Source organism: Mytilus galloprovincialis, chromosome 11 (assembly GCF_965363235.1).
Source record: "Mytilus galloprovincialis chromosome 11, xbMytGall1.hap1.1, whole genome shotgun sequence".
In the NCBI taxonomy this organism is placed as follows: domain Eukaryota; kingdom Metazoa; phylum Mollusca; class Bivalvia; order Mytilida; family Mytilidae; genus Mytilus; species Mytilus galloprovincialis.
In genome coordinates this window covers 43,105,742-43,132,830 of record NC_134848.1, presented here as the reverse complement: position 1 = coordinate 43,132,830, position 27,089 = coordinate 43,105,742, and the positions used below count along the sequence as shown (strand labels likewise).

Here is a 27,089-nt window from a genome sequence, read left to right as displayed (position 1 = left end):
CAATTCTGTTCATCAAATTGATAGGAAATCGCAGGATTATTACTTTTATTTCCTTAAAAAGTGCATGAATACCAAACTTTGTCTAAATCATCCTACGATATCTTAGTTTAATAAATGGGTGTCATGATCCCATCCATCAACAAAGATGTGCACCAACGGCTAAAAGTTGAACCTTGGGATAAAATGTAGTTTTTTGCTTTTATCTCTGAAACTAAAAGCATTTAAAGAAAATCTGACCAGGTATAAAAATGCTCATCAGGTCAATCCTATGTCCCCTTAAATCTTCCCCTCTGAAACTAATGATTATAGATAAATAAACACTCTTAAAGGGGCAATAGCTCAGCTGTCAAATTCATGGTCACCGATTTGACTCAAATTCTCATATTTGATTTATAACAAAGTAAAAAATTTATCCAAACTACCAAAAGTCTAAAATAAACAGTTTACAAAGCATGGGGTAGAGAAAATGTAGGTTCGTTTCGTGTGGATTTTAGTCCATACATCATCTAATTAACTACATGTATTGATTTGACCTCAGATGACCATATACACGATGTAAACATAAATAAAGATATGAATAGATTAAACCAACACATGCAATTGGATTTTTATAGGTCTGTTTGGTTTTGTTTTAATTATATTAAACATCTAGCTATGTTTCTCATTGTTTTTAACCATATAAGATTGATTTTTCATGGATCGAATCAGTTATCAAATGATTTACCGTAGTTTCACTTTCATTGCTGACATTTTTTTCTTTAAAAATAACCAGTACACGTACAATGCATGCATTGTCAATCTCTAGCAAGGGGTTAAATTGAAGTTCACATGAATACAGATTTAATGAGATAGACTTATTTCACTTGCAAGTGAATCAGTAATTATTAATGTTTCTTCGCTTAATTTGACAAAATTGAACCATTTTGGCTGCTAAAAGCGAATTATAATTTTACTATTTCACTTGAAATCATCATTGATAGAACAAAAAAAAATCTTACTTTAGATTTTTTATATACAAAAAAAGATCAGCAAGACAAGATCTATTAATGAGTCAAAGAATCTAGACAGACTAAAACATCAGTAATACATGATCAACAAAAAAGAGATTTTTTTATGGTATGTTCTCAACAACAATGTTGGATGATAAGCAACTCATGCTATCTGAAGAGCCTCGAGTTTTATATTCTTATTGGTTTAAATTAAGCTCTTCAACATTTTTTGTCTTTATACATCCTTGGCCTTGAAATATTTGGCTTTGAGCAATATTCCTGATGAAGATAAATCTAAAAAGCTCTTCAGATGCATGAAATTTATAATTTTGTTGCTTTCATTTTTAATGAGAATGAAAAATTAAAGAAGTGAAAATGGCAAATTTTAAGAATCTGTCAGCTCTCAATGAAATGTGGGAATTCATCCTGTGAAAAAATATATTTGCCCTAAATCCCAATTTCACATTTAGGACAAACTTACCTATCAGTTGAGAATATGACCTTTCCAGACCCTTTGCACTGCATGCATGCATTTTCTTGACCTTTTTAAAGTCACTTAGTCTTTCCTTTGTACATGATGAGAGTTTCAATAGGACAACACTAATTCTAAGCATGGAAGCAATATTCTTTTTACTGGAGACACTTTGTGTAAGTTATCATCAGCCAATATGTGTTTCCTTCGACTAAAAAACAGTGCCAATTAAATATTTTACTTAAATAAACACTTACTAAAGAATCTAGTTCTTATGGCATAGTAAGTTGATAATGGGACACCAATCACACTTAACCACGCGGTAAGGCAGACATTCCATTCACTTATGCTGTAAAAAAATGTGAAACTGCCATCTCCTTCATTCCACCTATAAAACACAAATAAAATTTTTAAAAAAAATGGTTGGTTCGTACTTGCATGACAATTCAATGCACTATCAAGCATAGGTTAAAATTTTACAAAAAGAAGACACTTTAAATTTTTGTACTGCCAATTGATGCTTCCTATTCAGTCATGCAATTATAGAGAGAAAACATTTATAAATAACATGCAGCTAATTTCATTGTTCAGAAAGGACAAATCCATTAGACACAAGTTTTTCAACTTAGAATGCCTTCTCCTATATACATAATATACATATATATGACTATGAACGAACATTATAGGATTAAACATTTTTTCTAGAGGTTATTATTGTGTAAACCGGGGCAAATAACTCACAGACTTCAGACTTTTATATCAAGTTTGTGAGTAAGAGACCAAGTTTACAAATATCTGTTTCTTAAATCATAATAACTAATATCAGATACAAATTCTTGAAGCAAGTCATGTAGAAATTTGTAGCCTAATTGTTTATAATTTTATAAAACAGGGCCACTTTTTTACCTCCCGCACTTACATTTAATTTTCCCCATCACTTCTCACTGTAAATAGTGTTTGGCTAGCATAACTTGACAATCCAGTTGCTATACAAGCAGCCTCAATTTGAATATATTGTAGTTGGTAACATAACCCTGAAATCATTCGCAACCATCCTTTTGTTACTGGTATTGATATCTAAGGAAAATGTTACAGAGATCCATCAACCATCACTAAAGTTATTCACCAGTATGTAAATGTGTCGTTAGACTCAGACAGTGACCAAATTATAGCACTATTCTAAAATATTTTTTGGGGGTCAATTAAAAACTTAAACCTAATGTCACAGTGTTCTGTTCTTACACTTTAGCGGTGTGGTCACGTTTCTCCAACATTTGATAATTAGACTTAAACAACATTAGGGATTATGAGGTCCTCTTAAGGACTGGATCTTGATATCTACCTGTAATTCACCTGTTCATAACCAAAATATTGTTAAAAAGGTATATGTTTTTTTAACAGGTCGAGAACTCTAGATTTTCTGACGTCAGAATATATTTGCATAGTAATTTCAAAAACACAAGGCCATTATGGCCTTGAAAAACTGACCAATCGACTCAATGAACTACAATGCATTGTGGGCTACTACGAGTAAACTACTACTTAAAACACGTGGAATTAGTGGGAAAACAGTCAACTAATACATTGTCTGGGACTCTCATTACCAATGTTTTTATTCTGCAAATATATTTAATGTAAAATATTTAACGTAATCCTCAATTTGCATGCTCAGATTAAAAAAATATTGTTTACTGGCTTCACGATTCGACTTTCTTTTTCGCCTGGCAAAAGTAGTTGAACCGGTTTTGTGCATTGTTATGAATTGAACCTGCATTAATTTCACGACATGAAACAGTGAAATATCCAATGAAGAGACCACTGTCCAGTAAGAAAATCATTTGAGCTCTTTTAAACCGCTATATAATGTCATTCCAAAATCATTTCTGCTTAGAAAAACACGAAAACTTTCATATAAACACTTCTTTCTGTACTGAATGTGTGATTTTTTTTTATCAGGACCTGAACTAAAAGTAAGAACATCATAATATTTAGTATGCTAAAAATAAGTGTTATGAAAGCGGCAGGGGCGGATCCAGCTATTTTAAAAAAGGGGGTCCTAACCCTGGACAAAAGGGGAGGGGGTTCCAACTACATGTCCCCATTCAAATGCACTGATCGTCCAAAAAAAGGGGGTCCATCCCCCCGGAACCCCTGCCTTCCTGGAGCGGGTACGGTATATAGCTCAATTCATTTTTTATTGTTTCATCCATCAATAATATCCGTTTGTTGCTAATTTATCACAAAATATACCTTAGAGGTTTTTATCGTTCGGCTGCTGCCCTGTTGACATATGTAAAATATCTGGATCATAGTGGGTGCCATATTACCTATTATTTTTTTCTTCTAAAACGTGCATTGTATATAGAAATAAGAAGATGAGGTTTGAGTGCCAAATGAGACATCTTTCCAACAAAGACATAATTCAGTAAAGTAAGCAGGCATAGGTTCAATGCTGAAAAGTAAGCTATAAATGACCCAAAAATTACTTGTGTAAAACAATCCAAACCACAACAACAACAAAACACCCGGCCCAATTAAATATATCAAATGAGAAGAAATCTATCCCATCAACAAAAATATATTGTATAGGAGCCTGTATTTCAGTGGTTGTCGTTTGTTTATGTGTTACATATTTTTTTTTCGTTCATTTTTTATTTATAATTAAGGCCGTTATTTTTCTCGTTTGAAATGTTTTACATTGTCATATCGGGGCCTTTTATAGCTGACTATGCGGTATGGATTTTGCTCATTGTTGAAGGCCGTACGGTGATCTATAAATGTTTATTTCTGTGTCATTTTGGTCTCTTGTGGACAGCTGTCTCATTGGCAATCATACCACATCTTCTTTTTTTTATTATAGGTCCAACGCTGCAATTTTCACAAAACATATCAAATTTTTCACCTTGTCGCACATACATATGGATAACATTATTACAGCTTATTTACTACTGCATGTAGAGCAAAACTTTGGTTAGCTTGCTCGCTTTGTTTGTTTATTGTAAAAAATATAAAATATACAAGTTAAACTATGCCTATATATATATATATATATATATATATATATATATATATATATATATATATATATATATATATATATATATATATATATATATATATATATATATATATTGTTTAAAGATGTCAATCTTATTTTCAAATTGTAAAAACAACTATACAAACAAAGCAAGCAAGCCAACGGCCAAAGTTTTACTTTGCAGGTATAAGAAATCAGCTGTAATGATTTATTCAGTTTGGCAAAAGTACGAGCCTGATAAAAAACGAACAAACTGAAACTACAGTTGCTGACTTCACTACTTTGAAAACGAAGGGAACAGTTTGGAAGTCCCATATATTGAAATGTGACAAAAATAATTACGTATAGATTTTGTTAACACTGCCATGTATGTAAATATTTCTTCGCCTTTTTTACGAACACAAAATTCAATGATCACACATTTGCCTTTAATTATCTATACGAAAATTGCTGTACTCGTGAATATTAGCACTGGCTGTTATCGACGGCTTATTCTTACACTAGTAAGTTTGTCTCATGGGTAATTGTGTTTTTCGCTGTTGTTTCGTTGCTGTCTGGTAGACGAATATATGAAATCTCTGTGCCATCATCAAACATGTTAGCTATATATCGGGTAATTCAAACCCTGTTTTCTTCGCATAGAAACAAGTCTTCGTTAATCTGAGCATGGAAGTAATACTTTATATCACGAACTATAAATGAGGATACACAAAATGAAAAACTAAGCGAAATTGTGAATCCCGCATTGCACGAAAAAATGTGTTGTATTTCAGTAAATAACACGTGTTCTTGGTTGATTGTAAACACGTAGTAGTCCATCATGCATTGCGACTCATTTAGTGGATTGGTCAAAAACCTAGGTAAAAATAAATTGCGTCACATATAAATAAACAATTACATGTGCGAGAACATAAGTATGTTAATTTATGCATTTCCATATAAGGTAGTGGTCCTGACCTGTTTAAGACATATATATTTAGGAGATAACTGTATTGTATTTTACGCACTGACAGCATCAATTGGGGATTTGATGGTCGCAAATTAAGTTTACTGACAACGCCTTAGCGGAGACAGTAAACGGGTATTTGCAACTATTATCTACTAGTATTGATACTAGTAGTGCACAATATTCATCAAGCCAGTCCCCACCGTTAAACACTATATAGATCACGACGCGACGTGATGTACCCAATTTGTATCAGCTCTGTTTTCGTGGAAAAAGTAGACAGATTACGACTGACTCTTTCGTCTGCTAAGACATCATACCATGAAAACTGGCTTCAGCTCTTGTGATATACAGACAGAACGACTAAGTATATAATTATATGGTTCTTCGCACTAGAAGACAATAGCTTTCGGTGACTTTTTACTTAAATAAAACTTGGCTGTTTTGCATTGGTTTAGATTTTAACATTAACATGCAACACAAATACAAAAATATATCAAGTAATAGAATAAATTACTAAAGTAATAGACAGTGAACATTTCGATTTTTCATGTTACTTTTAATAAAAAAAATCTTTTAAAAAAATAATTTCGAGATTATTTCTTGATATTTTTTTATGAAATTTTCAGTTTGATTAAGATTTCCCTTGTCTATATAAGGATTTTTTTTGTTGAATAACCTTTTAATTTTGTAAATAAAATACGGATGAAAATAATTACGTAGCAGTTTCGAGTTATACTCGACCAAAAAATATATGGTTTGTTAATGTTTTGATATATATTTTTTTTAACTATATCCTTTTTACAATATTTTAGTTAAGACCTGATATAGGTTAATTACAGGTAATTATCACAATGCCGACAATGCCAGTCCTTATGAGGACCCCCTTATCCCTAATGTTGTTTTAGTCTAATTATCAAATGTTGGAGAAACTGACTAAACCCACTATAACATTTCTAGGGTCAGTGAAGCATAAAATTTTGATTAAACTTAATTGAGCAAAGCATTTAAATTAAAAAGATCATATATCATAATTAGGAACACAGTGTACGAAAGATTCTTGTTGATTGACTTCTACATCATAAACTACGTTTTTTAGTTAACCATAAACTTTAACCTGATCTGGACATATTGATGAATAAAATAATGACAAACTGATATACAGACCAGAAACTATAAATTCATATTGCCCTTCTACTGAAGTAGGTGCAGCATAAAAGTAAATAGCAAAGACTGATAGCAAGAGAAACTTCAAGGGGTAAAATTCTTATTTGACTAATGTTTTGGGGTCACAAGCATCGTATTATATTAAGATTAAAGCATTTGGTGGAGGCACCCTATTAATTAAGATAATGAAAAAGACCAATTTTGATTTATTTTTTTCAAAAAATAAAGGTGCTATCTCAAAAAACATTATACCAACCAAATCTCACCTTGAATTGTGTTTTGATGTAACAAGCATTTAACCCCGCCACATTATTTATGTTTATGCCTGTCCCAAGTCAGGAGCCTGTAATTCAGTGGTTGTCATTTGTTTATTTGTTACATATTTGTTTTTCATTCATTTTTTTTACTTAAATAAGGCCGTTAGTTTTCTCGTTTGAATTGTCTTACATTGTCTTATCAGGCCCTTTTATTGCTGACTATGCATTATGGGTTTTGCTCATTGTTGAAGGCCGTTAAGGTGACCTATAGTTGTTAATGTTTGTGTCATTTTGGTCATTTGTGGATAGTTGTCTCATTGGCAATCATACCACATATTCTTTTTTATATTGAATATCAGTTTCAAAACATTTGGTTGTGGCAAAATGAAATATTTTGAAATTTTTCAATTTGATTCATATTAGGGGCATTATACTGAAGAACAGAAAATTGACTAAACCAAAATTTGAACTTGATTTGTGTATTGTGAATATAAACATTGTGTATACAATATGTGACAATATAATAAAATTAATATCTATTCATTATTTCTAAGTATAATACCATTAATTTGAATCAAATTAAAGTTGGAGCACAGAAACTTATTTTGGAAAGTACTTACAGAAAGACAAGACTTCAATGGTAGTTGCATATAAATTAAAATAATTAAATAGAGGTGGGGTAGTTCTGTTTACTAAATATCTTACTTGTTGTGAGACCATAGCCAGTTTAGCACCCACTGGTTTCTTTCTGTTTTGCTGTAGGCAGCCATGTTTTCATATACCATAACAAGACAGTTCTCTGAGACCAGTGACAAGCACAACATTGCACAGCATCCTAAGGACATTAGCCCACACACATCTAACCTCTGTTTTTCTTCAAAAATATTTATTAATAGTTTAAGTAAGGATTAGCATTTTTTTAATTAGTGTTCTTAATTTTATGATCACACAGGTTGAAAATTAAGAACACCAATAAATAGAAATTACTGGTGTCTTAGAAGTTTCATTTTAAAGATAAATATTGATTTAAATACAAAGTTTTAGAACTGTAATTTTACTCACAAAAAAAATACAAATCCCATAAAAAAACTAATATAGTTCAATTTTCTCCCTTGAAACTTTTTCATACCAGGGCTCCAATGCCTTGCACATTCTTTTAACACAACTTGACTTTTGCTTTCATTTGTTAGATTTTATAAGAAAATATTTACAATAGATGCCCAATCTAACAAAAAATCTATCATAGTTCTGGAATATACATACATGTATAAGTAATTAGACAAAACAATATTTCCTAGATCTGTAAATATTGAGAATTCAATGTGTGTTTGCTGTAAAATAAAATGTTAAAATGTGGGGGAATTTATACAGATACTCAAAGAGTGAAATTAAAAGGCAAGACAAATAAGACTAGATATCATTGAGATGGGAGCCATCTCTGTGGGCCCCGCTGTCAATAACGTGGGGTAAATAAGTTGTATGGATAATCTGATATGAAGCATTATTTGAAGTTATTACATAGTCTCACGTGTGATTTTAATCTAAGATTTTAAGTTAAAACTGATAAATATTCTCAACTTACTTTCATAGTATAATAGTGATATGACTGCATGATGTGAACTCATTGTTGACTACTCTAAGGTGACTTCTGGATATATGGATTGATGTTCGAACAATATGTTTAAAGGTGCTGCCCAATTGATATTTGTCACATATTTTTAGAATTATGCCTTCAATATATTATGACCCACCAAGTATAAAGTATGAAATATTAACGGTTCTCGAGAGGTAGAGGGGACACAATTTGTTAAGAACAATGAATGGATGGACAGACCCACGGACTGACCTTTGACCTAGGATGCATACATTATGACACATTCTCTGGTGTTGGTTAATATAAATGTTACTGGTAAGTTGAAAATGTTTGTCAGGTATAAAGTATGAAATAATAACAGCTGTCCTCTCAAAATATAGTGTGGATCAAATTTGTGATGGGTTGGACGGTGCGATGCGATGGACAGACCAACAGACAGACAGACCTTTGACCTAGGAAGTGGTACATACATCATGTCACACCCTCTGGTGTTGGTTAAAATGGATGTCAAGTATAATATTTGAAATCATAACGGTTCCCAAGCGGACACAATCTTCACAAGAGGACACAGGGTTGTCAACTGAAACCAAAGTTTTTTTGACGTTGACCTTTGACCTAGGAAGTTGTACAGACATCATAACACGCCCTCTGGTGGTGGTTAAAATGGATGTCAAGTATAAACTTTGAAATCATAACGGTTATCTAGATATTGAGCGGACACGATCTTCACCACAGGACACCGGGTTGTCAACTGAAACCAAAGTTTTCGACCTTGACCTTTGACCTAGGATGTTGTACATACATCATGACACACCCTCTGATGTTGGTTAATAATCATTTAAGTATCAAATATAAAATCATAACGGTTATCTATATATGGAGCGGACACCATCTTCACCAAAAAACACAGGGTAGTCAACGTAAACCAAAGTTTTTGACCTTGACCTTTGACCTAGGAAGTTCTACATACATCATGACACACCCTCTGTTGTTGGTTAAAATGGATGTCAAGTATAAACTTTGAAATCATAATGGTTCTCAAGATATAGAGCGGACACGATCTTCACCACAGGATACAGGGTTGTCAACTGAAACCAAAGTTTTCGACCTTGACCTTTGACCTAGGAAGTTGTACATACATCATGACACGCCCTCTGGTGGTGGTTAATATACATGTTAAGTATAAAGTATGAAATCATAATGGTTCTCTAGATATGGAGCGGACACGAAAGTGTTACGGACGGACAGACTGATAACTATAGGGCGACCCGCCTAAAGGCAGAGCCCTAATTACTCCTTAGTTGATAATATGACTGGTATGCTTACTCTTGGCCTTCACTGTGCACTCATGTTCCTCTTCCTCTTCTTCTTCCGCAATAAGTGTTCCATGGATACTTGACTTGCTTCCCACAGGTCTACCCCTCTTTTCTAAAAGTATAGAAAAACTTTTGAATAAATTCCCTATTACAAATATTGCCAAACATACCAAAACACAATGATAGTGAAATGAACAAGCTTTTTGAGAGTACATACATTGCAGTCCCCTACTGCTTAATTTGAATGGTATTTTAACAAATTCTATCAAACTTGATCTACTATTATCTAATTGTCATGGTGTAAACTATATATAACAAATATTAAGTCGATATCTTCAAGGATGGCAACAAAAATATGGAAAACTGATTATTATTGAAGTGAATTTTCCAGCAAGGACCACAACTCTACACAAAATCACCAGACTGGAACAAAGTCTGAACATGATCTGTAACTTGCCATGATTAAATAATGTACCAATTATTAAATCAGCATCTTTACACAGCCAATTTTGCATAGGTACTATTTTTGTACTTAAAATCTGTAGTACTGAAAATTTTACTTTTGATATTTAGTACTATTTCTTTACTTTAAAATTATTGTACTATTTACTTACCCGTATTTTACAGTACTTGACTTGTACTTAAAATTTTGGTACATAAATAATACCAGAGGCGGATTTAGGGGGGGGCTGCTTTTTTTCCCCCCTTTTTGGAAAAAAATTGGTTACTTATATAGGGAATCACTGAAGCGTGACTGGAGCGGCCCCCCTCTTAGGTCAGTCAGTGGGCCCCCACTTATTAAAATTCCTGGATCAGCCACTGAATACTTAAAGTAATCACAATATTCCATGTTTGAAAGTCTTAATTTTAAGAGATTTGAAATACACATACTATCAAAATGCTGAAAATGTAACCAAAAATATGTAGTACATGTACTTATATTTTCAAGTCAAGTACAAATCAAGTACCATAAAATACAGGTACCTAAATATTAAAATAATTTTAAAGTAACAAAATAGTACTGAATATTAGAAGTAGATTTCCAGCACTACAGATTTTTGGTACAGACATAGTACCTATGCAAAATTGGCTGTGTATGCTTGACCCCCAAAAATTAAAAAATTGTGAAAAACTGATTATTTCAGTGGATTTTCCAAGTTCAAGGACCATAACTCTACACACAGTTTCATATTGAAACAAAGTTAGAAACTTGATCCGTTACTTGTCAGGACAAAACAATACTGTAAATTAAGAAATTATTGCAATGTTTTTATTTTTTCGAAAAATGCTACAGAGTTGTAAACGCAATAATTTCATTTAGCCTTTTCAAATATTTAATATGCACTAAACATGATTTTTCTCAAAATCATAAAAATTAAAATTGCATTTAATTAACCCTTTACTCCATAGTGACACCTTTTGGCGACACCCCCTTTACTCCATAATGACGCCTTTTGATGCCTGTGTAGTACCTAAGTTGTAATGCTTTGACTACAAAGTGGCTGTAGTAGACTTAGGCAGCAACCATTTGATTTTCTGGGGGTGGCTATGGAATTTTTTTTTGGACAAACTTTTTTTTCTCTTCAGCTAAAGACGATCTATTTTTTTGGCGACAAGTCAAAAACAATTTTTCTTTTTTAAACTTTAGCATTACATATATTGGCAGCTGAGGGTGATACAAACAATTTTTTTTTCTCAGGGTCAAAAACAAATTATTTTTTCCTCCAAAAACTGGAGGCAATTTTTTTTTCCACAAATCTTTATTTACAGTACACAAAATTAATATCTTTAACCTCGTAGAAAAACTGGACCATGTTCTAGGGGAAGTGCCTCAAAATAATCATAAAACTTATATATATATATATAATAATAAAACTTCAAAGTTAATATCAATGATCTATAAAAATAGTTCATATCAAACTAGCTTTAAAGCAGAATAGTGTGTTGACAGAAGTGTAAAAAGTAATCTAGATTGCAAATTTAATCTCCCCAAATAACGCATGGCTAAAAATGGTCACAACTTTTAAAAAGACAAATATAAATATGTCTTCTTTGTGATTCGCCCTGTTGTCAGAATTTCATATAGTCACATTTTTTCAAAAGTCCCTTTAATGACTAGTAGTATATTGGAGAGCTTCAACCCCATTTTTAAAATGAAAAATTGTGTAGTTTGCTTACATTTAATTGGAATAGTTTTTTTCTGAAGCTATTTTCATATGTTAAAACATTTCTATTCAATATTTACTTTTCTTCTTAATCTATAAAAATTGCTAAGTTTGGACTGTTTAAAAATGAGGTAACTTTAATTGCAAATGAAGACACAAACAAACTTTAGTTTCTGAATCATAGTAGTAAATTATCCAATAATATATTAAGTATATAATATTTCATATAACCAGATAACTAGTTACTGATAAAAAATTTTGAACCTAAATATGAAAAAAACCTATGGTCAAGTCAGTTGAAACTTGCTCCTTATCTAAAGTAAATCGTTAAATTTTATGCAGGGCATATATGTATATATGCATAAAAAAACATGACTGAAATTTTGAGTCAATTTACGAGTACATGTATAGGGAAGTTGACTTTTGTATCTGCAATGAAATTGAAGAACTCTGACCATGCAGGCAGGCTAACATAATATCTAGTAACAAAATAACTACAGGAGATGCCATATCAGCTGCTAGTCAATTGAAAACTGTACTAAAAATCTCAATGTCAACTGTAATTAGTCTCAGACACAAATAACAGACACATATTTCATTTCGCTGCAAGTATACTTAAAAAAGACATTGAAACTTTACAAATTTTCATAGAAGAATACCAAACTTGGAATGATTTGTCTCTTCTTTCTTCAATTCAGTCAATGCCTTCGTATTTATTGCAATTCATTTTATGGTTACTTGATGATACTGCATACAGCCAAGTCTATTCTTAGAGAAATTGGGTAAATGAATGCTTGGCAATTGTTGAGTAAATCTTTCATGTGGCCTATCTTTTTTCTCCCATTCATTTAGGATTGGCTTTACAAATATACCATGGCATGACTTTAATTCAAAAACCTTGTTGAAACATTGAACGCCAACTGATTTGTGCTTCAGTAAAGTGAGACGCTATCTAATAAGTATTGCCAACCATAAAATTGAGCAAATTCAAGAAAGTGTGTAAGTCCCATATAATGTTTCCCAAACATCTTTGCAGAATGCAGACAAGCATATGGATGTCATCGCACCTTCCTAAACCCCCTTTTAGATATCCTATTAGATCTCTGTTATATCTTGGATGAATTGATAGGGATAGTTTGAAGCTGGTATTTCTTTTGAAACATATGATTCCAGACTTCCTACAATATATGGGTGCTTGAAAAAGAACCTTTAATGTGCAGCCCTGTGTCCATGAGTGAAATGTGTAGAAATATTTTAATATCTTGTGACTGCTTATTAAGTGCCAGTCTTCTTAAAAATCAGGCAATTTAGGTAAAAATTAAAACATGGTTAGAAAAAATCGACCGAGCTAACCATGTTATTTAATACTAACCATCATCATGAGTTAAAAAGTATTAAGTCTTTCGTTTGTGTGTGTCTGGTAATATCAAATAACTTAATAAAATTTGGTTGAAATGATAGCAAATTACAGAGTTATCTCCCCTTATTCCTTAATTTCTAGTGCATTTCAACCAAATCGTATCTTCTATTTATATTACCAGAACAGAAAATAGAAATGAAAGTTATTTTTGTGCACAACTACATATTATGAAATAAAATCAAGGTCAACTTTGGTGAGGTTTTTTTTGGTCATATTTACACCACTGCCTGAATCTTAGGCAGACTGCATGGCACTTAAAATGAAGATGGAGATAATGCTTGATTTCATATATAGCTTGTTGCACTGGTACACAATGTCCTAAGTAAGGGGAAGGTTGGCACGTACTTCAAAAAGTTAAACCCTGCCACATTCTGTATGTGTCTGTCTCAAGTCAGGAACTGGAATGCAGCGGTTGTCATTTGTTTCTGTATAATATATTGGTTTCTTTCTTTTCTATTTGAACATTAATCAGGCCATTAGATTTTTGTTTGTTTTACATTTTCATCTTAATTGGAGAATATGCAGTTATGACTTTTACTCATTGTTGAAGCTATACAGGACCTTTAATTGTTAACTTATGTCACAGTTGGTCTAATTTGGAGAGTGAATAATTTCGTTTGCAATCATGTCACATCTTCTTTTTTGATATGAAATACTTTAGATGTTTGTGGACAGGTGGAAAAGGGTGGGGGTGGTATAGGTACAAAACCTTTATTGTAATAGATATTAACCAGAGTAAAATACACAACAACAAATAATACTATGGAAGCAAAAGCAATGAGTAATCATTAAAGAAACTTGAAGTATCCCTGGCAAATTCAGTCATATTTGACCGTAGTGTTCTATTGCTGTGGTTTGATACCTCACACAATTTAATAGTTTAAAAATAATTCCTAAGTATGGTTCTGCATGACACTTGATTTTTACCTGGATTTGAAATTTTTTATAAGGTTAAGGTGCTCTAAACATTTTATAGGTTGAAAATATTTTTGAAGTTTTGTTTATAAAACATTGTTTTAGGATTTTTCTTTTATAAAAAAAAGTCTGAATGATTAAGGTTTATGTGTAATAAGCACCATTACTAAAGCCAAAACAGCATCGTTTTTAGGTAGAGTTTAGAAATAGAAAAAAAACGCCAATTGAAACTTCCCAAATTTTCACAGATTTTTCATATGATCTTTGACCTCAATTTGAAAAAAAATTTGACCATATCAAGTCCTGACTACTGGCACATTGTTATAGTACAAGGTTTCCTCTTTCCAATGATATATAATTTTAAATAGGTATGTGTTTGTCAGTGATGAGATTGAATTTAAAAAAATCTCAGCCTTCACCGACACCACATTAGAAAACCTATTGTTTATGCTGGAGTAATCGCTGGTAAAGCAATCCCTATGTCATGTATGTCACACTGGCTGCTTTATGAAGTTTTGCGGCAAGTTGTGACAAAACAAGTGAAACTGCGAGCTACTGCTCACTGATGATACCCCCGCCGCAAGTGGATAATATTAATAGTGTAAAAATATGCAAGTGTTCGGTAAACAGAAAGTTGTCGAGTGATGAATCTGAAAACGCATCACTCGGTATAGCTGACTTATATAAATCCTGAAACCAAATTTCAGAAATCCTTGTATTGTAGTTCCTGAGAAAAATGTGACGAAACTTTTCAACTTGGCTATCATGTGTAAATTCATACAAGTGTTCGGTAAACAGGAAGTCGATGAATGATGAATCTGAAAACGCATCACACGGTATGGCTGACATATATAAATGTTGATACCAAATTACAGAAAGGGTGGATGTGTAGTTCCCGAGAAAAATGTGACGAAAGTTTCATGGGACGGACAGAGGTAAAACAGTATACCCCCCTTTTTTCAAAGCGGGTGTATAAAAACAATAATTCATACATTGTAAATTAATACATACTTGTTTTCGATACTTCTTCAGCTACACTTTTCATTACATCCCATTCATTATTGTCTTCACCATCATCATGATCATTGCTATCACCAGATTCTAATTCACTATCTAAAATAGCAGATGTATATTTTGTCATTATCATAATCATCATCATCATCAGACTATGGGTACTTAAATAGTCTATGTAACATATAAAGTTTTGTTGTAGAGTGTGTTGTTGTATATATATATATATATATATATATATATATAGCTATCTGCTTATTTAGAGAAACAACATATGTCATTATGTTTTAACAGTATATAATTAAAATACAATTGTATGTTTCATTATCGGATTATAATATGTTTTTTTATTGCATTTGTTATGGTTAGCTTATAGTAATGTAAGAAACAAAGTTAATCATAAGTGTTTGTAGTTTCTCTGTCATTTCTCATTTTTTTTAGTCGAAGAAGCGAGACTGAGCGATCCTACATTCCGTCGTCGTCGGTGGCGTTCACAAATATTCACTCTGTGGTTAAAGTTTTTGAAATTTTAATAACTTTCTTAAACTATACTGGATTTCTACCAAACTTGGACAGAAGCTTGTTTATGATTATAAGATAGTGTTCAGACGTTAATTTGTAAAAAGATAACTCCATTTGTTCTGTATTTTACTTTTAAACGGACTTATAGTAACCACTTGTCAAATTTGCTTTAAATGCTTCAGTTTCAGAGAAATAAGCCAAAAAAACTGCATTTTATCCCAATGTATTGATTTGGGCTTTGTCAGCCATCTTTGCTAGCAGACAAGGTTATCAGACACATTTTAAAAACTAGATACCCTAATGATGATCGTGGCCAAGTTTGATTAAATTTTGCCTTGTAGTTTTCAAGCAGAAGGTTTTTGTACAAGTAAAAGGGCGACTCTTTGGTGCCAGATGTCAAGTGACGAGAAAAGCTCGTGAACTTGGCCCTGTGTGCCAGGTGAGCTAAAAATTAACATTACAAAAAAATCTTAACTTTTTTTCAACTGGTTACTAAACCATGAAATTGAGGTATAGGACAATGGACATATGACAGATGGACACTTTGTAACGTAATTAATGCATACATATATATATATACATGCATGAAGCATCCAGATCTCCAGCATACTAAAATATGAAGCTTTAAAGAAGTAAACTAACGCCAGATCACTATCCATAGCTATAAATATATAGGCTAGGTCGAGTTTTCTGCAACAAAAATTGCAGCCTTGACAAAAATTGAGTCTCAATAACACATTTTATAAGAAAAGTGACTTGAAAAAGGACTCTTCCAGGAGTAATAGATTAAGATAGAGCAAGCCATACTCAGTCTTTTAGGAAGCTTTTTCTGACTTTTTCACCCAACTTCTTATATCTTGCTATCATAGAAATTTTTCATGAGTAATACTTCAAAAAAAGCAGTAAAAACAAATTATTCAAAAAAAGAAACTTTTTATGGCCCTTTGTGGAAAGTGGCGTAAATTTAAAGTTTTACGTAAGGACTGATTGAAGCCTCCTTGGCGTCAGTAAACTTTTATATGGATAAATACTTCGCCTTGACTACTTCTTTTACTCATTCATAATAACATTTCTATACTTAAATTAGTTTAAGTTACCCCATTTTTGTCGAGCCTTCGACTTTAGTCGAAAAAGCGAGACTGGGCGATCCTACATTCCGTCGTCGTCGGTGGCGTTCACAAATATTCACTCTGTGGTTAAAGTTTTTGAAATTTTAATAACTTTCTTAAACTATACTGGATTTCTACCAAACTTTGACAGAAGCTTGTTTATGATCATAAAATAGTATCCAGAAGTAAATTTTGTAAAAATAAAATCCATTTTTTCAGTATTTTACTATAAATGGACTTAGTTTTTCCTGAGGGGAAACAAAACATTCACTCTGTGGTTAAAGTTTTTAGAATTTTAATAACTTTCTCAAACTATCCTGGGTTTGTACCAAACTTTGACCAAAGATTGTTTATGATCATAAGGTAATATCCAGAAGTAAATTTTGTAAAAATAAAAATCCATTTTTTCTCTATTTTACTTATAAATGGACTTAGTTTTTTTCTTCTGGGAAACATTACATTCACTCTGTGGTTAAAGTTTTTAGAATTTTAATAACTTTCTTAAACTATCCTGGGTTTGTACCATACTTGGACAGAAGCTTATTTATGATCATAAGATTGTATCCAGAAGTAAAGTTTGTAAAAAGATTACTCGTTTTTTTTATGTAATTTACTTTTAAATGGACTTAGATTTTCTTACAATCATAAAACAGTAACAAGAGGAATATTTTAATGATTTTTTTCCTCATTGTTGTTGAGCCTGCGATTTACAGCAAAAATAGGCGAGAAACTGGGTTCCGCGGAACCCTTACAATTTTTTTTTAATTTATTAGCCTATAATAAGAAATTTTGAGGAATTGAGATTATTATAAATGGATCAAAAGAGACCTTATCATAGTATCAAAGAGATCCATTAGTGATATACATGTATATCATCTTGGAGTCGTCTTTTGTACTATATTCAGTTGTTTCGTAGGCAGATGAGACAAATACTAGTTAACTATCTATCTGTCCTGTCACTTTATTCTATAGTCATGATAATGATGCTGATTGATTTTACTTTTTCAAAGAAGTTTTGCTTGACCCAGATGGCTGTAGAAGTTATCTTACAATATACAAGATTTCTTGATGGTAATGCTATAAGTAACCAGTATAACAAAAGAAAAAAATCACATTAAGTGTATTCAACAAAAAAGTCTTCTTTAAATACATGTAGCTAGTAGAAAGATACATTCATCTTTTAAAATACAATTGCTGCCATATAAAGATTGTAATTATGCTATGTGGATTTTTATCAATCTGCAAGAGCTAAAATAATGACTTCATCACATCATTCTTAAAAAAAAGTTAGGTGGCGTAAAGGGGAGATAATCTGAAAGGAAGAAGAATGACTAACTTTTCTCATGAGTTGGTCTCATTAACATTAACCTATATTTTGTACTACTCAATGTTTGTTCATTACTTGAATATACCGGTACCTGCAATCTTCAACATTAATTACATGATTTTAAGGCCTTTCTAAAAACTTTTTCATGCTTTGATCATTCAATCAATCAAAATGTAAGAATATTTGAATAAAATCATAACTAGAGACTCTGAAGAGGTTGTATCGCTCACCTGATTCTATTTGGGTTTTAGAAATCATATAAAAAGATAAAATTTTGCTACAAAGTAACAACACTTGGCAAGTAACTCATTAAGAAAGGAACATTTATGCTAAGTTTGCTTTCATTCAATTCAGTGCTTATCTAATGAAGTCATTTGTATGCATTTCCCATAGGGTCCTATGTTAAACTATTAGTCTAAGTCCCCCTCTGGCGGTCATCTTGGATGATGGATCAGCTACAAAGTAACAACACTTGGTCAGCACCTCATAGGGAACATTCATGCCATGTTTGGTTTTATTCCATTCATTGGTTCTCTAAAAGAAGTCATTTGTATGCATTTCACATAGGGTCCTTTGCTAAACTAAGTCCCCTGCTGGTGGCCATCTTAGATGATGGATCTGCTAAAAAGTAACAACCTTTGGTCAGCACCTCATAGGGAACATTCATGCCATGTTTAGTTTAATTCCATTCAGTGGTTCTCTAAAAGAAGTCATTTGTATGCATTTCTGATTGGGTCCAATGTTAAACTAAGTCCCCTGTTGGCCGCCATCTTGAATGATGGATCAGCTACAAAGTAACAACACTTGGTAAGCACCTCATAAGGAACATGCATGCCATGTTTGGTTTTATTCCATTTAGTGGTTTTCTAAAAGAAGTCATGTGTATGCATTTCCCTTAGGGTCCTATGTTAAACTAAGCCCCCCCCCCCCCCCCCCCCCCCTTGCTGGCAGCTATCTTGGATGATGGATCTGCTACAAAGTAACAACACTTGGTCAGCACCTCATAGGGAACATTCAAGGCATGTTTGGTTTTATCCATTCATTGGGTCTCTAAATGAAGTCATTTGTATGTATTTCCAATAGGGTCCTATGTTAAACTTAGTCCCCTGCTGGCAGCCATCTTGGATGATGGATCGGCTAAAAAGTAACAACACTTGGACAGAACCTCATAAGGATCATTCATGCCATGTTTGGTTTTATTCCATTCAGTGGTTCTGTAGAAAAAGTTCAAAATGTAAAAGTTAACGACGACGGACACCAAGTGGTGAGAAAAGCTCACTTGGCCCTTTGGGCCAGGTGAGCTAGAAAAGGAAATAGTTATGAAAAGTATTAGGCTTATTATTTAATATGACAGATGTATTTTTATATACCAGTAAATAAGAAGATTTGGAATGATTGGCAATGAGACAACTCTCCACCAGAGACCAAATGACACAGAATTTAACAACTATAGGACACTGTACGGCCTTCAACAATGAGCAAAGCCCATAACCCATATTCAGCTATAAAAGGCACCTAAATGACAATGTAGAACAAATCAAACAAGAAAACTAACGGCCTTATTTATATAAAACAAGAATGTGTCCATAGTACACGGATGCCCCACTCGCACTATCATTTTCTATGTAAAGTGGACCGTGAAAATTAGGGTCAAACTTCAATTTGGAATTAAAATTACAAAAATCATATCATAGGAAACATGTGACTAAGTTTCAAGTTGATGTAACTTTAACTTCATCAAAAACTACCTTGACCAAAAACTTTAACATGAACTTCGCAGTATCATTTTCTTTGTTCAGTGGACCATAAAATTGGGGTCAAAACTATAATTTGGCATAAAATAAGAAAGATCATATCATGGGGAACATGTGTACTAAGTTTCAAGTTGATTGGACTTCAACTTCTTCAAAAACTACCTTGACCAAAAACTTTAACCTGAAGCCAACGGACCCACAGACGGACGAAAGAACGAACGAACTGAGGCACAGATCAGAAAACATAATGCCCCTCTACTATCGTAGGTGGGACATAAAAATGTAGATCACCAATGAGTTCAAAAAGATATATTTCAATTCAACCGACAAAAAATGTCATTTTTGCACTAAAGGGAGATAATTTGAAGCTTTTTCAATGATATAAACATTGTTAAAGTCATCTGTGGTTAAAGCAAATCGATTTGTCTGGGTGATTTTAGTGCCATACATGTATCATAAAGTGATAACTAATAGTGTAAAAAATAAAATTTGTAATGAAAAAACAAAAGTTTAATTTTTGCTGATTTTTTTTGTACCCATAATTTTAAAACAAGAACATAGTTGAAAGATTGAGAATTTTTATATATAATTATTTAAGAAATCACAAATCTCTATTGCAATGGAGGAAATGTTCAATTTGAACTGTCAGCCGAGATCTTATGAATATCAAATGAAAATGCTGGAATGTCAGTTCCAGAGGTCATGTTTGGCCAATCAAATCAACACATTTTTCATATCACAGTCTCTTCATATATACATATATATATATATCTTTTTTGCCTTTAATGTTTAATAAACTTTATGCACTGCAGTACTCACCATTTCCAATGTTGCTGTTGTTTGTTAATATATACATTTCCTCTGCACTTTCCCAATCTTCATTAAAATAAGAAATGTCTGAAAATCAAAATATACATATATATTTAAATGAAGAGGAACTCCTGATTATAAACAAGAGGCTCGCAAGATCCAGAATAGCTCACCTGTTTTTCAGAGAAGATTTTTAAATGTTAACAAACTTGATGAACAAATTTTGAAAAATGTCTTTAAAGGGCATATTACCAATTACTCCTTAAGGGGTCAATTGACAATTTCGGTCATATTTACTTTTTTGTAGATCTAACTTTGCTGAACATCATTGTTGTTTACAATTTATATCTATCTATCATAATATTCAAGATAATAACAATAACAAAATTGCAAAATTTCCTTAAAACTAACAATTTAGTGCCAGCAACCCAATAATGGTTTGTTCGATTTGTCTGAAATATTGCAGGGCTGATAGATCTTGACCAATTGAACAAATTTACCCTATGTCAGATTGCTGTAAAAGCTCTCTTTTTTTTTTTTTTTAGATGTAAGTGAAAAACTGTTATGCCCCCCCCCCCCCCCCCCCTATGTTTTATTTTTAGCCATGGTGGCCATGTTTGTCGAAATTTCAAATACAATTTATAAAATAAATACCCAAAGGAACATTTAAGTTAAAGTTTGAAGATGTTTGGCCCAGTAGTTTCAGAGGAGAAGATTTTGAAAATGGTTTACGACGACAGAGGATGGCATAAGCTCACATGGGGTCCTTTGACCTTGCACTCTAAAAAAGACCTGATGAATATCCAATGAAAATGCTGCAATGTCAGTTCCTGTGCATTGCTGGCCAATCAAATCAACATATTTTTGGGATCACACTCTTTTCATATATATCTTTTTTGCCTTTAATGTTTTAATAAACTACATGTATATATGCATGATTATGCAGTACTCACCATTTTCAATGTTAATGTTGATTTCCTCTCCACTATCCGAATCTTCATTCAAATAAGTAATGTCTGAAAATAAGAATATATAAATGAAGAGATACATTGTACTTCTGAATAATTACATTAGATGTATGTTTCATTAAAATACGTTATTCTGATTGGCTAATTGCACATCACATGTTATTTCTTAGCAATTGCATGAGACAATAACATTTCATTCATGAAGACACGAGGACCCACAATAAAGTGCACAGGTGAATTAAAAAAATTAAACTTCATGAAAATCGTGTTTTTATAAACCTAACTAAAAAATGTAATTATAAGTATTGAATGCTTCTTTTTGTAACATTATAGGGTTGTAAAAGCTTCCGCTCTTCATACAAAATGTACTTCAATCAACGCTTTTACACCCCAATAAATTTACAAAAAGAAGCATTCAATTCTTAAATATAAAAAAGAAATATACTAACAATCATGACAATGAAAGTGTCAAGTGTGTACCAAAATAGCTTAAATACAGGGCAATAACAAAATTTCATATTTTGAAAAAAGGATGCCCAAAAAGGATAAATGATTTCAATCTAGTCTTACTTAGGGACGACATCAAAAGTTCAATGAAGGATAAAAAACTTAATTCACATAGTTTTTTTACTGACCCCCTTCCCTCCTATTAACTTAATTTGGGAAAAATTGATTGACCCATATGGATATATATGTAAAAATCAATGTCGGATAACCAAATCTTGCAACAGTTCACAAACCCCCACCCCCAAACTATTTGAATTAAGTTTTTTATCTTACATTGATCTTATGATGTCGTCCCTTAAAATGAAAGTATAAATGTACACAAAAAGCATGATACATTTATATAACCAAGAGTTCATAAATATTTGAAGATTTTCCACTGCAAAACTTTCAAAAATGAGGCCTCTTTTTTTCTCATTGACCACATAATGTCAATTAATGGGACTCTTAGATTTGTCAATTTGTTTTGAATTTTGTGAATATTAAAGCTATATTATCATCATTTTAGAAATAAAAATTGTCAAATAAAGCACATGTACAATGCTGTACAATTGCTCTCAGATTACATAAATAATTATGAGTTGAGTCAAACTTTTTTTAATTCTTGTGGACCATTTTCATAACTTAAAGCAATGAATATATTGAAGCCCACCCAGGTGGTCGTGTGGTCAAGCGGGAAGGCTACAGTGCAGGCGATTTGGTGTCACTATATCGTAATAGCATGGGTTCGAGTCCCGGTGAGGGAAGAACAAAATATTTGCGAAAGCAAATTTACAGGTCTAACATTGTTGGGTTGATGTTTAGATGAATTGTATACACATTATGTACACAGCCATGTATCACCATCATTGATGATGATCTGATGGATAAGTCTGTTGTAGAATTGTCACTGACTCAGAAGTACTTATATATATATGCGAAAGCAAATTTACAGATCTAACATTGTTGGGTTGATGTTTAGACGAGTTATATATTATATATATATCATAAAGACATTGAGATTGTCAAATAACATGACTTTTATTTTTTTTTGTTAAAAGTTTCAAAGTTTTAAAGACAAAAATTAACTGATGGAATGCAGAAACATCAATTAACATTGTCTTTTAATGTATATATACAGATTCTTACATTGATACCAGTGGATTATCAGATTTATCCAATCGAGATAGTTAAATTATCAATTTTAAAGTCCGAGCCGCCTTGGCGAGGACTTTAAAATTTATAATTTAACTATTGAGATTGGATAAATCCGATAATCCACGAGTAACTATATAAGAATCTGTTTCTCTAATGATTAAAAAGACATTTTCTTTTTTTGTTAACTGAAAATCCCCTTCGAGTGCCTTTCACATTGCACGAAGTTGTCAATTTCATTAACACCTGTTGTCAAATTTTGATTCATCCAGTTAGCTAAAAAGGTCATGACCCTTAAAATCATCCAATGATCTTTTGAGATCACCAGCAACCACACGTTGATTAAATTTTTCTATACAATGGGTTCGGAAAGGGATAAATTTCCATAGAATTAGAGAAATGTAAATATATAATATATGAAAGAATATAAAGTTTTTGAGACACGCCAAACATAGTCCAAATAATAATTCGCTGTGGAATAGAAGTTCCTTCATAACATAAGTTCCAAAAGGGAAAAAATATTCTGGAATAGATATTCTGACAATGTTTGTTTATAACAAAGTTTCCATTGGAACTTCTGTTAGGCAGAACAAATATATGTTGACATTGTAAGGTTATTTTTTTTTTCTTGTGTGCAAACTCACACAACTCATTCATTAAAAAGGGTAAAATCCTATTGAAAATATGTTTTATAACTTGTCCAACTTATGAAAATGTTTTAACATTCTTTAAATTTGAAATAAGGTCTGCATACTAGCCCAAATCAAGTAGATAAACGGTGATGAATTTAATTAGAAATGCAAACTCGCCCCACTTATGAAAAAAGATACTTTCTGTTATATATCTATTTGAACCTTAGATTTACATGTTTTTCTAGTTCTTTCTTTTTCATCTTTTTGTTGAAATAAACATGAATAGGTGGGTTTCACTATTTCTGTGACATGAATGCCAACTAGCCCAACTTGTGTAAAATAGCAAAAATCAGGATGAATTGAGTCATACATGTTAGTGAACCTGCTTCATTTATGAAAAAAGGATTTGTTAAAATAATGCCAACTTAATTTCCCACAGTCACATGGAAGTTAAATTGATGTCTGTCCACTGATAAATAAAAAAAAGTACTAGTTGAAAAAAAGTACTAGTTGTAATATGGCAGCATTATATAATATACAGTTTGATATATTTTAGGGTTTTCTTTTTTGCATTAAGTGGGACAAGTTGGCAGATCTGAAAATAATAATAATATATTCCCCTACTCCAGATTTTATCTCTTTTTATTGAAGGCAGGCCCGTACAGAAATTGCTAACAAAAGCACATAAGTTTCACATGTGAAGCACATGAGATGCAAGTAAGAATTGTATGCAAATCAGGTTACTCATATGTGCAGTTTGGTAGTTCATATGTGCCCACAAAAATCTAACATAATGCTCACATGTGCAATTCAAACCTCAGGTGAGCTTTTATCATCCATGTTAGTTTTATGTTAGTTTTGTACTTTGAAAAGTTTGTCCATTCTTCTAACCATTCAAAACTAACCTACATCATTGCTCATATGAGCTTTTTCAAAATGACATGCCCAGTCATGTACTTCCTGTAAATTCAAATTCATGAAAAGCATGCAATAAATGAAGGTAGATGGATTATGGAAAATGTTAAGTCCTATATTGTGCTATTTGAAGAAAGGCATTGTTGAAATCTGATAAAACCAGTGTGGCTGTGGTTAATTATTTGTAAGTTATCATTTCTATTTCATTATTTTCATTTTTGTGTCAGATTTTGAAATATATTACAATTTTAACTCCTTTATGGGAATATATATACAGGTTGCTTCAAAATAAGTACTACATGTATAAAGATTTTTCCTTTTAAACTTTTTGAAATACAGTACTTATTAATCAAAGGCATTCATTGTGTACTAAACTTGCAAGTCCCTCTATTAGTTTTATAATGTAATGTTATGTTTTTAGTCATGATCATGATTATTGTTTCAATAAAAAAAAAAAAAAATGATATGAAAATCATAATTAACTGACAATAATTAAAGAATAATTCTTTTAACATGATGTATCAGTTATTTTATTTTCAACTGAATTATTTAAGATTTTCATTTAAATTTGAAAAATATTCCTTTTTTAAAGCAGCCATTTTGTTTTGGTCAACTATAATATTCACGTGTGCCACATGTTAGCAACTGCTCATATGAGCAATCTAATAAAATGCACATGTGAAACAAAAGCTCATATGAGCAGTTGCACGTGAGGTTTTTAACATGCAAATTAGGTTAGTTTCATATGTGCAATTTTTTTGCTCACAAAATGCTCACCTAATTTGCATGTTAAAAAACTCGTGTGCAATCATGTTAGTTTCTAACGTGAGCATCTTATGTGCAACTTATGTGCAACATGTTAGCACTTTTTGGTAAGGGGGAGAAACATTAACTTAATTCATCCCTTTTTTTTAAGTGGGGCAAATTCGTACAAAAGTGGGACAATTTGCCAATGGGCCGATTTGTCCTGCTTCCATTATGGCAGTTGTCATTGGCATATTTGTTTGTTTGTTTGTTTTTCATATAAATCTTTTGAAAAAATACTTGGTATTGTTATTTTATGATAATTTTATGATTAAAATCATGGTAAAAAGATCTGAAACAAGTTATAAGTTATACCCATGCATTGTAAATCTCTGTAATTGCAACTTCTATTTCTGTTTTCAAAATTCAAGTATAAATTGAAGCTGAGAGTACTTGCTTTTAAAAACTAAACAAAACAAAAACCTGTGTGTTTTAATTGTTTATTTCAACGTATCATGTGACTTTTCTCATTTAAATATAAATAAGTAAAGTCACATGACCCCTCACACGGTACAAAGAAAAACACAGTAAATGCACATTGTCATTGTTTTGTTTTGAAAGGAAAGCTGTTATGAATTAGTTAATTACATAATAACTCAATCATTTTTTCTATAAATTAAAATACAGTAGCATATAGAGTCAAAATGGTTATTAAACTTTGATAAAAAAAAAAACAGGTAGTTATAATAAACATGAAAAATTATGAGTCAAATGTGGATCAGTGAAACTTGAAATCGTCTATTTTACGCTGGTTTTTTTTAATATAGGTAGTGTAGTGATACGAATGATTAAAATCATACATAAATTTGACAGCTTACCCTTATCGTGTATCAATGTGACATTTCATGCTTTAGGTTTCAACTTATTTTAAGTTTTATACATATACGGGAAAATTCGCTGGAATGTCGAATCGGCATTGGTATTTTTTTTTAATAAATCAGAGGCAGTTTAGTGTTGTGAATTGAAAGTTCATCTTATCCTGTATTAATGTGACATTTCATGATACGTATGGGTTTTGAGTTTTTACGGGAAAATGTGCTGGAATGTCGAAACTTGAAAATTGTTTATTTTGCGCTGGTATTTTTTAATGAACATACTGGTAAAGTAGTGTCTACTAGTGAAAAGTGTTAGATATTATCAAATTATGCATAAATAGTAATACAGCTTACCCATTGGAATATTCTGAACGTCTGTTTGGTGCTCGCGACTTTTCTTTGATCTTCTGTCAAAACAAAATCAGCAGACGATTTCTTTGAAAATCGTTCGATAATCTCGGATGTTTTCTTTGAAATTCGAGGAACAATTCCGAGGAATTCACGTG

The 27,089-nt window shown here is 32.0% G+C and overlaps 1 protein-coding gene across 1 annotated transcript in view; it reads right to left on the bottom strand.

Moving 5' to 3' along the window:
• The window catches only part of LOC143052205 (uncharacterized), a 50,245-nt gene extending 28,413 nt beyond the window's left edge, over positions 1–21,832 (bottom strand). Inside the window, exons 1-6 of the mRNA XM_076225177.1 lie at positions 21,765–21,832; positions 20,821–20,898; positions 15,290–15,391; positions 9,789–9,890; positions 7,574–7,742; positions 1,719–1,849 (exon numbers count right to left, since the gene is read on the bottom strand). Of these exons, the coding sequence (XP_076081292.1) occupies positions 1,719–1,849; positions 7,574–7,742; positions 9,789–9,890; positions 15,290–15,391; positions 20,821–20,857 (541 nt within the window). The 5' untranslated portion in view covers positions 20,858–20,898; positions 21,765–21,832. The remainder of the gene's footprint in view (positions 1–1,718; positions 1,850–7,573; positions 7,743–9,788; positions 9,891–15,289; positions 15,392–20,820; positions 20,899–21,764) is intronic.
• Positions 21,833–27,089: the final 5,257 nt, after the last annotated feature.